At 32.3% G+C, this 16,092-nt stretch overlaps 1 protein-coding gene across 3 annotated transcripts in view; it reads left to right on the top strand.

The window, feature by feature from the left end:
* The first annotated feature begins 1,436 nt into the window (after window positions 1–1,436).
* LOC126818803 (limbic system-associated membrane protein) overlaps window positions 1,437–16,092 on the top strand; it is an 82,261-nt gene continuing 67,605 nt past the window's right edge. Inside the window, exons 1-2 of one of the 3 annotated variants that reach the window (XM_050546376.2) lie at window positions 1,437–1,884; window positions 12,326–12,364. In XM_050546376.2, coding sequence (XP_050402333.1) covers window positions 1,839–1,884; window positions 12,326–12,364 — 85 coding nt within the window. In that variant the 5' untranslated portion in view covers window positions 1,437–1,838. The remainder of the gene's footprint in view (window positions 1,885–12,325; window positions 12,365–16,092) is intronic. The other 2 variants (XM_050546377.2, XM_050546378.2) reach the window with 2 other exon arrangements.

Raw genomic sequence — 16,092 nt, 5'->3', positions numbered from 1 at the left:
CAATTTCTCAACTGGCAATAGTGAATTATAGGATTAATAGGATTATTCTTTAACAAGGTAGGACTGTTTATAGATACCATCTATTTTGAGGCTTTATTTTAATAAATTTTAAAAATATAACTGAAAAATATGAAATTGCAACTTTAAAATGTACAAAATCATATTCGTAAATCGTGATAGATTATTTCTTTTGCAGGCCATTTCAAAGAACCATATAATTCTAACGATCAGTCTATACACGTGTTCCATGAACATTAATATACGCGATACCCTAACATATTTACAATCTAATATAATTAGCGTAATTGGATGTCTTCTGACAGTCAGGACTATTCCTCCAGAGAAATTTATCTGTTCCGATGTCTGTCTTATTAAAGCTTATATTGTCTACAGGCTGTCAATACAACCATATATTAAAAATATATATATACATAATGTTGAACTTCGTGCGTGTACTTACGGGCGTACAAGGCATTTGAAGGGATTGAAACAAAGATTGGTTATTATGACATGTATTCTTTAAAAACATAAATATGTAATAATGAAATAATTTAATGCAACACTTCGTCAGCCATGTACCAGAAGTAGTTGTACGATCGAGCATCATCAGATCTGATATTAAATAATACTCTTTGCCGTTGCTTTGAAAAGAAGCCGATATGTTCGCTGTGATAGCTTCGGGGATATCGGTACGTACTTATTTAAAATCAGAAATATCAACCCGACTTAATATTATTATGATCAATTTCTACGAATTATCGGCTATATAAAACAAACTAAAGTCCGACAAATTGTCGTAGACTTACGTATTAGGAAAAATGAAACATACAAGCTGCCTTACAAAATTCAGTGTCCCGTTTGATCGTACACACCGTTAGGATATTATAATATCCGTTACATTATGATATAATTTTGCCAGGGCAGCAGGGCGGCGACCTTTCTTCTTGTTTTTTTTTATATTATCTTTAACACTGCTTTCTTTTGCCGTTGAACAAACATTTAATACTAATATAGAATAATTTAAAACAATATAATCCTTATGATAATTTAATCAAAAGTTTGTTAAATAATAAGAATTATCGGGTTTAAAACAACATGGTTTATATCACACAGCGGAATAAATAATATTGATAGTTTTAGCTATTAACTTCCTGCTTAGCTTAGTTATGATCATGTAATTTTGACAGGCGCTGTCAGTAATTCTCCCACAAAAATTACATTTGAGTATATCTCGTATTTTCTGTCACCTTGTTAGAAAAGCGGCCAACCTTTTCCCTTCTGTCACTGCCCTCTTTATATTTAGGCCTAACTATTTAAAATATTTTTGATTCCATCTTAATCAATAACTCCAATATTTTTTTTAAAGTAATTTCCATTTTGGCTAATTTTCATTAAACTAATCCGTGAACTTCAACCTCGCTGATGATTGGCTTGTGTTGTGGAGCGAAGTGGACTGGTTAGAATGGCTGAAGTGAGTGAGTTAGTTTGGCTATGTACAGACCGTTTCTTTCCGACTAGCAGCAATCGATAGACGCTAGTAAGACCGAAAGTATGTGAAATATCCACCCGACTTTCTCGTAGAACTTGTCTGTCTCACTTTTAAATCCGGTCACAGATGCTGTGAATGTTTTGCAAATTGGAAAAATACCAACTTATTGTTGGTAGTTTAAGTTAGTGGCGCTCTCTTCTTTGACCTTACTGTGGTCAACGGTGAAAGTTTCTGACATCAAAGTTATGGTATTATGCACGTGAGTTGTGTTCAAGAGCAACGGTCAGTGATTTCTACTCTGTGTCCAACTGAAGTTTGTTTTTGACATGTTTAATTATTACAACACGAAATGATGTTCCAACTTTTGATTTACTTTACGAGTCTTTTATTAACAGGTAAGTTTTCTTTTTATTCTTCTCCGTGATTTCGCGCTCAACCAATTCCGTTAAACTACCTTTAAGGCGTTGTACAGTTATAATGCACAATATTAGCTGAGGCAAACTGAAAAGTTTCAAAACATTTACAAGCATAATTATTGCAATTGTAGCAAACACTAAATGATTTGTTATATCTTTGAATGTTGTTTTGTTATTATCTTTAAATGATTAAATTATATTTTTTGACGTTTATGTATATAGTTATGGAATTTGCAAGTCCAAGGAATCAATTTTCAGCATTATACATTGACCCCCGCCCCCAACATAAAACATAGAATTTTGTTGTTCTTGTTGATATGCATGAAATTCAGCCCCTCAATATGATACCTAGCTTTTATTATATTTATATCTGTATTAAAAAAAAAGGTGTATCCGTGTAAAGTATTCAGTTTTCCAGTGAAAATTATACCCAAACAACCAGCAAACTTATATGCAAAATAACTTTATGTTTAGCTTTAACAAATGACTGGAAACTGGTAAATTTTTATTTAGCATTCTGCAGATAGCATATATTATATTATACATGAACCAAATTGTCACATTTACAGAAGTATGTGTGTGTATATATTATTATGTTATTGCACATATGCATTCTTAACTTTCAACAGTGCAGTTCAGATGTATATTATAGAATAATACATTTATAGCTAGGTATCGGTGTAATATTATATATTTTATGTATATAATAGAAATGTTTGTTCAGTATAAATATTATTATATCTGTCACAGTAACCTTGTTTTAATTAGCTAATGGATAATACATAATCAGTGGGGAGTATTAGATATAATTACATAGGTAGGTATATAAATGTTAAATGCCTACTTTTTTTAATACAGTTTATATGGTAGAACAGGACATAAAAAAAACACCAAACCAGCTTGATAAAATATGAAACTATGATAAATATGAAGTTATTTCCTCCTTTTAAAGTTCATTTTAAAACCAGCTTGATAAATTTTGAAACAGTGATACATATGTAGGTATTTTCTTGCTTTGAAAGTACATTTTAAACTTTGAATAGATAAATACATTGTGTACTTACTATGGGTGTACAAAAACACATAATGAAACATTTTGATAAAGTTGCTTTGAAAATGTTATATTGTGTATTAAATATCTATTGTATTAGAAACACACCCAAATAATAATCATAATTATGGTTAATGAAGATGCAATGCTATGATTAACTCATAATATTAAAGTTCGGAATTTAGCTTTATTTTTATACGCTCACATGGAAATATGGTTGTATATTGCCGTCGCCCCCGTCCGGCGTCTTTCGGTCCTTCAGGCGTCTACAATTTCTTGTAAACACTCTACAGACTGCATTTATCATCTGATTGTTTTTAAATTGATATATGTTGTTTACATTAGTGAGATGAAGAATCCTATTGATTTCAACAAAATCCGTTAATTATGTCTAGAGTTATGGTCCTTGTTTCACTTTGTTGAACATTGTGATCGCTCTAACGACAAAAGTTATCATCTGATCTGTATGAAATTTATATGCATCATTTGAATTAGTGAAACGAAGAAGCCTATTGAATTTCAGCAATCTCCATTAATTTGTAGAGTTACATGTATGGCCTTTGTTTCACTTTGTTGAACCCCGTGAACGCTCTAATGACAAGTTATCATCCGATCTGTATATGAATCATTTAAATTTGTGAAATGAAGAATTCTATTGAATTTCAGCAATTTATGTTAATTTCTTCTGAAGTTATCACCCTTGTTTAACTTTGTTGAACCTTGTGAATGCTCGAATGATGAAAGTTATCATCCAATCTGTATGAAATTTATATGCATCATTTAAATTAGTGAAACGAAGAAGCCTATTCAATTTCAGCAATTTCCAATAATTGTTTTGGAGTTATGGCCCTTGTTTCACTTTGTTGAACCTAATGACCTCGAATGACCAAAGTTATCATCCATATGTATAAAGTGTATGAAGCCTATTGAATTCCACCAATTTCCGTCAATTACTTCTTGAGTTATGGCCCTTGTTTTACTTGTTAATACTACATGCTTAAAGAGTGTATGGCTCTATTCTTTGAAATCTTAAAATTGACAAAAATAGGTTAATTACAAATGGCATCCAAAACCATAAATGTCTTAAATATTTGATATTTGGATCCCATATTTTCATGGTAAGGTAACAACATCAATATTTATTGAAATTGATCAATATTGCATTCTAATTCGTGTTTAATTTTGAATATTATGGAAAATATTGAGTTAGATTTTTAGCTTCTTTAATTTGTGGTTACGAATGCTGATTTTAGGGCCTGAATATTTGATTTAATGTTATCATTTTTTTAAAATTATGATTCTTTCAAACCAATATATTTTTCTTTATCTGTTTATTTAGTTTGGAATATTAACTCGATTTAATTGAATTAATAATATATCAAATATTTCCTATGAAACCCCCTGATAAAATTCCTCCAGTTTTATGTAATATACATGAAATAACGAATACCAAAAATGAATTCAAAATTTCAAATAGCCTTTAGAAACTATTTGAATGCAAATATTAGTGAATACATGTAGGAATAAAATTACTTTAGTTTTAATATAGGTGGAAAAACTCATAACAAAAATTGGCTCAAATAGCCTTTAAAAACTATATTTGAATGCAAATATTAGTGAAATACTGCATATGTATATTATATGAATAAAGGGTTTTGCAGTTATCATTGTACACTCTGTCCATAGATATTTATTAGGTATTGTATATTACCACCTACAAGTTGTTTCTCTTGACGATTATTGGTATTAATTATTTATAAATGCTAGGTGCTAATTTAATTTAATAACACTAAAACTATACAATATAATTATCTGTTAACTATCCAATCATAATAGCTTATTAATACAGAAAATCATATTACAGGAAATTTGATAAAATGTTTTTCCATTGCATTTACTAATTTACTTAACTGCCTTGTTTAGTTTGTCCTTGGTTCAAATGATATAGAAAATAACCAAAAACATTCAGTGTTATATTTTTATCCAACACTGAACAAATTAATTGTTGTATATCTCTAATGATTGACCAATCTCGATTATGTGGAAGATTTGACAAACTTGTATTAGGCTGTGTTTGATGGAAACAAATGTGAATCTGTTGTTTATTTTCTTTCCAATCCAAACCCAATGCTACACCCTATGATTATAAAAAATACCAACACTCTCACACAAATCATCTTGAATAGCCAGATTTAAATACCGCCTATCCAACATGCCTGAAAATCAAATTTATATTGTAGTGTATTTACACACGCCCGTCCGAAAGAAATTTATATTGGGAGTGGGGGTGAGCTGTCTGCAAATGGGGTTCTGGGGGCATATTAAACTAATAAACGCATATTTGCAAATTATTGGAGGGATGGCCCTGTTGCAAAGAAAAATGAGTATGTAGTTCTCTCAAACCACTTACTGCTGGCATGATATATCGTTGAATCAATGTAATTTTTTTTATTACATGCTGTAAGATGTCTAGCCTATATAAGCATAATTTTCTTCTTGTACCCCCTTTAATGGCCCACTAGGAGTTTCATAACATACAACTCTAAATTCCACATACAGTATCAACTAATATCAAATTAACTTGGTTGTTAATAAGTTGGCATAGTCCTGCAAACTCTTCATTTTCCATGGTGACATTAAACTCTTGTGATGGAGAATATTTGGAGGTGAAAGAAATTAACAGCCACACATTATTTAATAATATAAATAGATCATTAAAAGATGTATTTCCATATCAGGTAGATGTATTGAAATACTTGTGATTATTTTCGCGATTATTAAAATACAAACAATTCCTACAATGTTCAGCTAGAGGTAATGAATGATATTATAACTATAGTTCAAGTCCCAGTTCATTGCATGTCAGTTAATGGTTAAAATTGGTTTCATATGTTTGTTTTATATTTGTAATTCATGATTTGATGGAATACAATATATTGGCCTCATTATTTTTAGGACCCCAAAATGCCATTTGGATTAGTTGAACTTTCCGAAGACACATTTATGCAGAATATGGCAGTAAATTACTTGGCTTATTGCCACTTTTTAAAAAAACAAACAAAGGAATTTCCTTTTTGAGGGTGGGTTATGGTGGACTTAACCACACTTTAGGAAGTAAAAAACCTGTAAATAGGCGAACAGCCTTCCCAGATTTCTCTCAGCTACTAGTTTCGTTCTTATTCGAACTCTTCAGGCTTAAATGAGGATGTGTGGTGGCCCTCTATATATAGTGTCGGTGGGCACCGGAGCACATGTGATGTCACAGATGGACCGGAGTCGATCTTTGGCACCGGAGTCGATTATTCCAAAAAGTGTGCAAAGATATTCGGCTAAGAATTTGCCGTCATGATTATGCTTATTTGCATTGACTCAAGGCTCCTAACCCTTTTGATCTCCAAGTTTAAAGTTTCCTAAACTAAGGAGGGCTTAAAAATAACTCGATTAGGTTATGGGCGTGTATGCACTAATTTTTTATTAGTTTTCTGACCCAGATAACGGCAAAAACGATGCCGTAAGGAAAGCCAATGAATTCAAATGGATTCACACTTTAAGAACATTCGCACCGGATGGCATTAACGATAAGATGTAGTCCTGAGGGGTCCCCCACTTTATTGTTCACACTTTAGGAATATACACAGCAAAGCTTTGGGTTGCTGTTGTCAAATTGAAATGTCACATTCTAATAGTAAGAGATCAATTCTATTTGGCTATCTGTAATTAAATATATTCAACTTAAGCCTGGCGCACACTACGCGACAACTTAGGCGACGACTTTGGCGACAAATATCGCCGCAATTTAAATTGAGGTAGCACACTATAGGACGACTTTGGCGATCACACAAACAACAAAGATCAGAGAATCAATAAAGCCAGGAGAGCGATTGGCTGTCACCCTCTGCTTTCTTGCTTCAGGTATGGGAAAAAACAAATCTATGAATCCTAGGACTATATTATTATTGAGTATATTGCAATGTAGACGGAACAGTCCACTGGGCCTACCGTATGTATTCAACATGTTTCATAGACCTGAGGCTCAGTGCGGGGGGGGGGGTGGAGGGCCATCAAATGGGCACAAATCAGTCCACCGTTAGGGCATTTTCGAGATATTATGTTACCGGGGGAAAGTTTGGCAGGCTTTGTGACGCAACCTGCATCATGAAACTATTCAAATGTTTTTTCGGACAGCTAGTTTCATTATGTATAGCAATCGTTGTGAAACTAAATCAGAGAGATTTTGATTTGACAGTTTTTACGTATTTTTGAAACAGGTTTCGAAGTGTTTTGGTTCTGTTATGTAAGATCTTTTTCGACTTTCCAAAGTAAAACTTCGGCACTAAGACTACTTTGGTGCTAAGATAAATTTTAAATGTTACTATTATTAATTAGAGCAGGTTTCGCGTTAGTTTTTATATTTTATGCTGAAATTTATTGCTTTAAATCTTCCTAGTGCAAAAACGGAAAATTTGACCTTTTGATCTCCGGGGTCACAAAGAACAAAGGTGAATTTAGCAAGTTTACATTTTTATTGAAAGGGTGATTACTTTCGATCATTTTCAGCATGTTTTCATGATACAAGAATGGCTGTGCATTCAATTTCAGTGCAAATGACCTCATATGACCTTTGACTCTGATTACCTCTAGACATCATATTCTACCCAAATTTTTACTCTAAAAAAGTTGGGTCTTCGGTGCAAAGACCACTTCGGTGCTAAGATAAATTTTAAATGTTATTATTATTAATTAGAACAGGTTTCACTTTAGTCTTTATATTTTATGCTGACATTTATTGCTATAAATCTTCCTAGTGCAAAAACAGAAAATTTAACCTTTTGATCTCAGCATGTTTTCATGATACAAGAATGGCTGTCATTCAATTTCAGTGCAAATGACCTCATTTGACCTTTGACCCCAAATATTTCGAAAACGCCCCAATGGTGGACTCTGATTACCACTAGGCATCATATTCTACGCAAAATTATACTCTAGAAATGTTGTGTCTTCAATGCTAAGACCACTTCGGTGCTAAGATAAATTTTAAATGTTACTGTTATTAATTAGAACAGGTTTCGCTCTAGTTTTTATATTTTATGCTGACTTTTATGGCTTTAAATCTTCCCAGTGCAAAAATGGAAAATTTGACCTTTTGATCTCCGTGGTCACAAAGAACAAAGGTGAATTTAGCAAGTTTACATTCTTATTGAAAGGGTGATTACTTTCGATCATTTTCAGCATGTTTTCATGATACAAGAATGGCTGTGCATTCAATTTGAGTGCAAATGACCTCATTTGATCTTTGACCCCATATATCTCGAAAACACCCCAATGGCTGACTCTGATTACCACTGGGCATCATATTCTACGCAAAATTTTACTCCAGAAAAGTTGGGTATGGTTTTGGGCCCATTTGATGGACCCCTGCACTGAGCCTACAGACTATCATCTTTACTTAAGATAATCTAACAAAATAAAATTTACAGTTCACACATTTAATTGTTGTCAAAATCACAAACTTAATTTCAATAAGTAAGTTAGGCCTAATCTAAATTACCCAAGCCACTTATACATGCAGCAGAAAAAACTTCAGAGAAACCTTGTGTTTGGTTATGTTGCATGAGAAAAATAACCAAAATTGATTGGTTTAATAGGGGATTTTATTTCCTTGATTATCGCATAATATGACACCAAGGTGAGCACATTACACGACTTTAACGATCATATGAAACACGCAGATATCCGCTATCATCGCCGCGTTGTTGCTGCTGACGAAAAAAGGCTAGCAGCTGGGTGTCAATTTTTTTATTTTTAATCATCGCCAACCGAAATTGCCTATGTTGTTGCATAGTGTGCGCCAGGTTCAAAACATAACCTTGTCATTCGTGACACCCATCGCTACTTTCAGCTATGAAGCCAAAAATAGCCATAGTTTATGGAGGCAACAGTTCTTCAACAAAATTAACAATGTACATGTATATTAGTATAACTATAGAAGGATAGTAAAGTATACATTTAAAAGACAAAACACAAAGTTTGTACTCTGCAAGTCACTTGACTCAGACAGTGAAGCATCAAAAACAAAGAACACCATAGACAATTTAAAATGTAAAACTGAATGCAAAGCCCCTCTCATCAACACCCCCTCCCCCACCAAGAATTCTAAAATACTCCAAAATGTCTTCTTAAAATTCTTTTTTTCACCAATTTTTTTCTAAAAAAACTAAATCTGCAGTAAAGAAATTGAATATTAAATTTAAATCATTTCTATTCAGATGAAACTACCTGAAACAAAATGCAGCTTCTCAATATTTAATACAATGGTAGGAAGATAATCTGTGAATTTATTGCTGTTATAGACAGAGTAATCTGTTGGCTCTACTTGTGGTTCTTTTAACTTTCTTCAAGTCTTCACTATAGAATGAGAACACACCATACTGTAGCTTGTCTTCCAGTAACTGACTTAATTACAGTTATTTAGCTGTCCTATCTGTCTATTTAAAGACATAGTGATTTCTCTATAAACCACAAATTCAAATAATAGATAAATCCAATATATACTGTGAAAGTACGATGTTTTTTTTTACATCAATATATTTGATCATTACACATATAAGTTACAGAATCATTGGAGATCAGGAGTTCGGGTGAGTGGGTACTGGGTGGGTATATGATTCTCCAAAGATATATGTGCCTGTTACTGTTCACAAATGATAGAAAGTAACTTTAATATATATTTATGGGTGTGGGGGGTAAATATGAAAAATAAAATAGCACACACCACTAATTACCTATATGCATACATAGTAAATAAAATAGTATTCAACATATCATTATATTGGAAGGTTAAAACTATCAGAAAGATTTGTTTCTATTCAGTGAATTTAAAACATCATATATTTATAAGTGTTTACTTATAGTGACATGCAAATTAAGTGTCTACTTATAGTAATAATAGGGTAATAATAATTGTAAGCTTAAGTTAGTTGTAATTATGGAAATGAAAGGTTTTTCAGCCTTTCCGTTCTGAATGTATTATGTGTCCTGTGTTGACATTGATTGTCATACATCTTTACACATTATACGATTTCAACAATTGTAAGGTATCAGTAATTATCTACATGTTCTTTACAGAAGTCACAATATTTTTTTGTCCATTCGAATTTATAAAATAAATTTTTTAAAAACCTACACACTGGTAAATGTATTAAAATTTCGGTAAATTCACCACACATAAGAGTGTCCAATATGGAGCATTAGACCATATTCTTTAAATGGCATTTAGTAATTGGAACATAAATAATGTGTTATTTGAGCATTAGACCATGCTCAATCCAAAATAATATTTCTAGAAAAGCTTATGCAGATGCATCATTACCAAAGTTAAATTATGTATATTTCTATTGCTTTCATGGTGCCATATTGAATGTCGTGGTTTATAAAAATAATTAGCCATTATTTATACGGCACATAGTTTGATTTGCTCAGATTTAAGACACAAAGAAGCTTGTTAACCACTACAAAATAAAAAAGAAATTGAAAGTTAAAACAGTGTACATGTAACTCAAATTTTGCATTCAGCCTAATTGTAAATGCCCAATAAATTGTTCGTCAAATCAAACAATTTCTTTTTTAACCCACCTCTAAAACAAAAATGTCTCATTAACGAAAAATATATATATTTTTTAATGACAAAAATCAATTTTTCTTTGTCTATAGAAATTTATTGCGATTTATGCTCACTTTAATTGAAAAAATGATTGAATATTCTCCTACGTAGCATAGCCAAAAATTTATTGTCAGTTATTGACTATTTCAATTATTCAAAAAATATGTCTGCACAAAGTAATGTAATTTAAATTAATATCTGTAATAAATATATGAGGTGACAGTTTTGGGTTAAGACTTCACTGTCACACTTATAAATGAAACCAAATGAATTAACATGGCTTCAATTCAGCAAACCAGTTACTCGTTATCAGCTTTTTTCAGTGCTTGAATTCAATAAAGGGCATAATTACGTGGACTTGCATTGAAAGAAGTAGTTACGTTAATTAGGATATGGACGAGTTGAATTAAGGGTTAGCTCCATTGCAGCAATCACCAGATATAAATTAGCATCTCTAAAAAAAGACTTGCCGTCATAGTTTAACTACTATAAAATCGTAATGTGTCTTGTTGACTTGGCCAGTGACACTGGGGTAAAAATCATGGCTTAAGCAGATCATATTTTAGGAATTTGGGTTTATAAATTGGATAAAAATGAAGCAAAATAAAAATAAATCTGATTTGCGTCTTTATATCGCCTGGCTGCAGAAATTTAGTGAGAAAACAATGTCTCTAACTGAGTTTGTAGGTATGGGATATGGGATAGATCATTTTTGGTTTATCTAGATACAGACCCTAAAATTGCACATTTATTGCTGCATTGGGAAGATTTTATTGCAGTTTAATCTCTGACCACAGAAAATATACGATAATCTTATTGCTGGCTGCTTAAAATGAGTCCCACATTGTGTATGGGGAGTCTTCAAACTCTTAAGCTATCATTTTATTTTTAAGAAAATTAATAGTAAATTTACATGAACATTGCAACATTTTATGTATATTGGTATATAAATGAAAGAGTATTGTTATACTACATACACACACATACATACATATATGAAGTGTTAATTAAATTATAAATTAGATAGCTAGAAGATGGTAGATTTCCTCACTTCCAATAATAACTAAATTTCGGGAGTTAATAAGATGCAGAGAAGGTTTAATCCTATTTTTTATGGAATTGGGTATGATTGCATCGACTGGTACAGTAAAAGTCAATACATAAGTACTCTAATCATAGTTCACTTGACTCGTAATTTGGACCATAGAATAAGGAGCAAGCAATGATGACTAATACCTTCAGAGTAAAGATCTGTATGAAAATAAATTAAAAGTGCATTGTCTAATAATAGACTAAATTAAATCAGTCTAATAGAGTTAAATATAATGTTTTTGTGACTAATATTTAATAGTGATTTGATTTTCAGGTAAAATAGGTTGCTAAGAGTAAGAACAACCATTATTGTAATCTAGCTCTTATGTCACACCTTCATCTTCAGATGGTTTAACATAACAGATTAGCTTGTGCTGACGTGATTGATATTAGCCGCATGTATTACTATATTGTTCATTAGAAAATGATGCAAAGGCATACCCTTGTTATTTTATTGCTTAAACAGCATTGGTGTACAATAAATGACATCTTTAAAGGGATACAGCTTTTAGAACACCTCCTTGAACAACTTTGCGATTTACAAAATTTCCAACTTGTTACTTAATGTTATTCTCATAGCGATATTTTATGAGTATTTATTTGTATTTTTGGTACAGATAGCAGTGTTTTAATACCAACACACAAACAAGCTGAGGGTAAGTTTGTGATTGAGGTGTTGACCCACCTTCTTGTTAAGGTCATTGTATGATTCATCTGTAACATCTTGATTGATAATGTATTGAAGCTTTTACATGTTTAATTTTACGAATGTAGCTTAAATTTTGTGTTTTTCGCTTTTTCCAAGTTTTTGTGTAGTTTCAGTTATTTCTGATATTAATTTTTTAAAAACTTCATGTGTGTGAGCAAATTTTCATATTTGTAAAATAAAGATGGTGGAATTGTGAAATTTATTTTTATTTTATCAGAATATGTTTCTTTTCCAGATTTGTGGGATAGAAGTTTGTGTTGGGATGACTTCTTAACTCGTGACTCTATCTCTCTATTTCAACTTTCTCGGAATGAACTGATATGCAATTTGTTGTCTCAGATGGTACTAATAATAACTACTAATAATATACTAACATAAATACTACCACAATACTAATAGTTTGTGCATGACACTCTCATATTTTAGAAAATTATCTCATGATTCTCTCTTTTGAATGATCTTCTTTCATTTCTTTTAGAAAATTATAATTATTATAGAATAGATAAAATTAAAGAATCCCCGCCAAAGAAAACCAGCAACAGACTTGTAGATTTAAAAGATCTTTATATCAATCCAACGTTTCGGGTGCAATACCCTTTAAAGGGTATTGCACCCGAAACGTTGGATATAAGGGTATTGCACCCGAAACGTTGGATTGATATAAAGATCTTTTAAATCTACAAGTCTGTTGCTGGTTTTCTTTGGCGGGGATTCTTTAATTTTATCTATTCTACTACTCCGCCCCGCCGGCATCATTTTTTGATCCAGATCCTACGCAGATGTACTAGCCTGTCCAGCTTTTCTACTTATTCAAGGGAGTGTTGCCGTACCCCTCCTCGTTTTCCAGTTATTATAGAATAATTTAAGATTACTCATTAAAGGGAAGGAAAGTTTTTTCCCAAAAACTTCATATAGATAAATATAGTTTGTACTTTGGTTATTAAATATTTGGTGATACAAAACTGATCAATGACATATTTTCTTGTACAGTAATTAACAAATCTATTGAAGAATCTGGACAAAGGACCTGCCAATATTCTGCATTGTGGTATGGATTAAAACCAGATTGGATATGTCTTGCCTCATTATTTTTAATGAATTAATTAATAATATGATACCAGGTTGTATTAAATTCCCATATTTTATGTTGCAAATTGTTTCCCTTTTTAAAAAATTGAACAACTTGTATGACCACATTCTACATGCTTTATGAACATTCTAGGTAAATCCTCTAAGAAAATATCAGATGAACACTGACAAGTATCATAATCATGTTAATAAACATGATGTTCTTTAAAAGAAAATATAACTGCGTAGACAAAACTGACCGAATTATCATTAAGTTTTTTGTATAGATTTGATCTTCAGCTGAGAATTGACCCATGATTCGCTGATTGTTCACTTGAGTATATGACTGAACATGGATTTTATTTATTGAAGGCCTGTTGGAAGATACTTATAGAGTTGTTCTAATGATTCTTCTTACTATATAATCATGTCTGTGAATTTACCATAAAAAGATGTTGGTGTGATTTGTTTGAAACTAAATGAATAATGTCACATTAAACTAGAATCCTCTTTAAACAAACAATGAAAATAGCCAGAAGCTAGTAAAAGCTGATGGCATTGACAGAATTATCTGTTGTTAGGCTGGAAGCACTTTTAAGTGGTATTTGCTATTGTTCAGGAATTAGCACAATTAAATCTCTTGTGGCATGGTATCACTGGATGGTACTGTCTATTTTCTCATTCATTACCTGAGGAAACAATCCTACTCGCTTGTTCTTTCTCCTCGTAGATGAGAAAACTACTCGACATTTATCCGAGTCTAAGATGTATCTGATCCTCTTGTTTCTTGATTAGTTCAATTTTACCTGTTGTTATTTTTGACCAGTGTTGGCATGTATTCTTGTGGACATCATTCATTGCTCAAAGCTGTTATTAATATGACCTCAATTTGTAACCCGATCTATAAAGACTTTATCAATTCCATTTTATATTTTGGTATCTGATGTTTTTTACCCATGCTGCGATGATTGGAAAAGCATAGCTTGCAGCATCAAGCATTAAATGATATTTTTTTTTTATCAGCAAGTAATTTATTTTTCATCTAAAAAGATTTCAATGAAGCCCACTTGATGTAATGTTTTTGTTTGGCATTTTTTACAGGAAATATTTCATTTACATTAAAAAGTTCTAACAGCCCATTGAATTGCTTTGGAAAATAATTAATTTGAATTTTGGATTTGAATTGTGTGGTAATGAAAATTAGTAAACAATTAGTAAATGGATTTTTGTCGCAAACTATGTGGTAGAGTGATTTTATTTAATTTATAGGTATTTTAATATGGTCACAATGCTAATTTAATCTTAGATAATATGTCACACATCACTGCCTCTTTAAACTATCCTGTTCTATACACTCTTCCTAAAGGTTTCCAGTGAGTTCCAGTTCACCCAGCTCACTGGTAGTTTATTTGAACTTTGACCTGAAGCTTTCTTAGTTTGGTAACACCATTTATACTATGGTCACTCTTTGTATTGATTTAATGAAGACCAGCGGATATTTCCATTCTCTGTCCTTCATAAGTTTAGTCAACATTTAGTTTGATAGTTTTTTTATGGTTGAAACTTCTTCAATTTAATATAATTGTGTAGTTATTGATAGGTTTTCAGTAAAGTTTGGAAATCTTACGTTGCACCGCTGATTCATGCCTTCAATTCTCCGTATGAGCTAATGTTTGGTAGGAAGCCAACATTAGCTGTTGATGTTATGCTTGGACTCCTATGGGATAAAGAGGCCCCTGAAGGAGAGACTGGAACATGCGTATTTAACCGCCTCAGCCCTTGTGGATATTACCCACCAGAACCAACGAGATAAATACAACTTGAGAGCCAGAACAAACACCCTAGAGCATGGCGATACAGTTCTGGTGCAGAGATTAGCTTTCAAGGAAGGAAGACACAAGTTAGCAGATAAATGGGAGGATAAACCATATAAGATTGTCAGACAACTCAACAAAGGAATTCCAGTGTATGACTTGATGGAAGTAGGGGGAAATAGAAAAAGGACTTTACATCGTAACCATTTATTACCGATCAGCAGTCTTCCTGAAGTAGAATCCATCAGCAATCGACCAACACCTAAACCATGGAGAGTCCAACTACCATCGAAGATGACAGAAGTTAGAGAACCGGAAGAGACAGAAAGTGAAGAAGATGAGCCTGTTTATCTGATAGAAAGCGCAGATTTCCTGCGCCCAGCTAGCCCAAAACACAGGATAGAGAGGATGTAATGGAACCTGAGCTTGATAGTTTACATCAAGATGGTGCAAATACGCCTCAAGCATCAGCCTCAGATTTAGACACATCAGATGAACCACTTTTGTCAGAAAGCCCCGCTCCAAGAAGATCAGGGAGAGAGACGAAACCACCAACCCGGTATGTAGACTACGTCATGTCGCAGCAGCAGGAATTAATTTCTACTCAACAGTTTCGAGCTGATAGTTTTTTTTATTATTGAAACTTCTTCAATTTAATATAATTGTGTAGTTATTGGTAGGGTTTCTGTAAAGTTCCAGTGATAGAAGTTACAGGTATCTGTTAACTTTTAGATGTTTTATATTTCCATTTGTCTTTGTTAAAGTGGCGGCCATGTTAGTTTTATTAGTAAAG

Source organism: Patella vulgata, chromosome 4, assembly GCF_932274485.2.
Source record: "Patella vulgata chromosome 4, xgPatVulg1.2, whole genome shotgun sequence".
Taxonomy (NCBI): domain Eukaryota; kingdom Metazoa; phylum Mollusca; class Gastropoda; family Patellidae; genus Patella; species Patella vulgata.
Note: the sequence above shows the minus strand (reverse complement) of the source record. Positions and strands in the feature narration are given on the sequence as shown.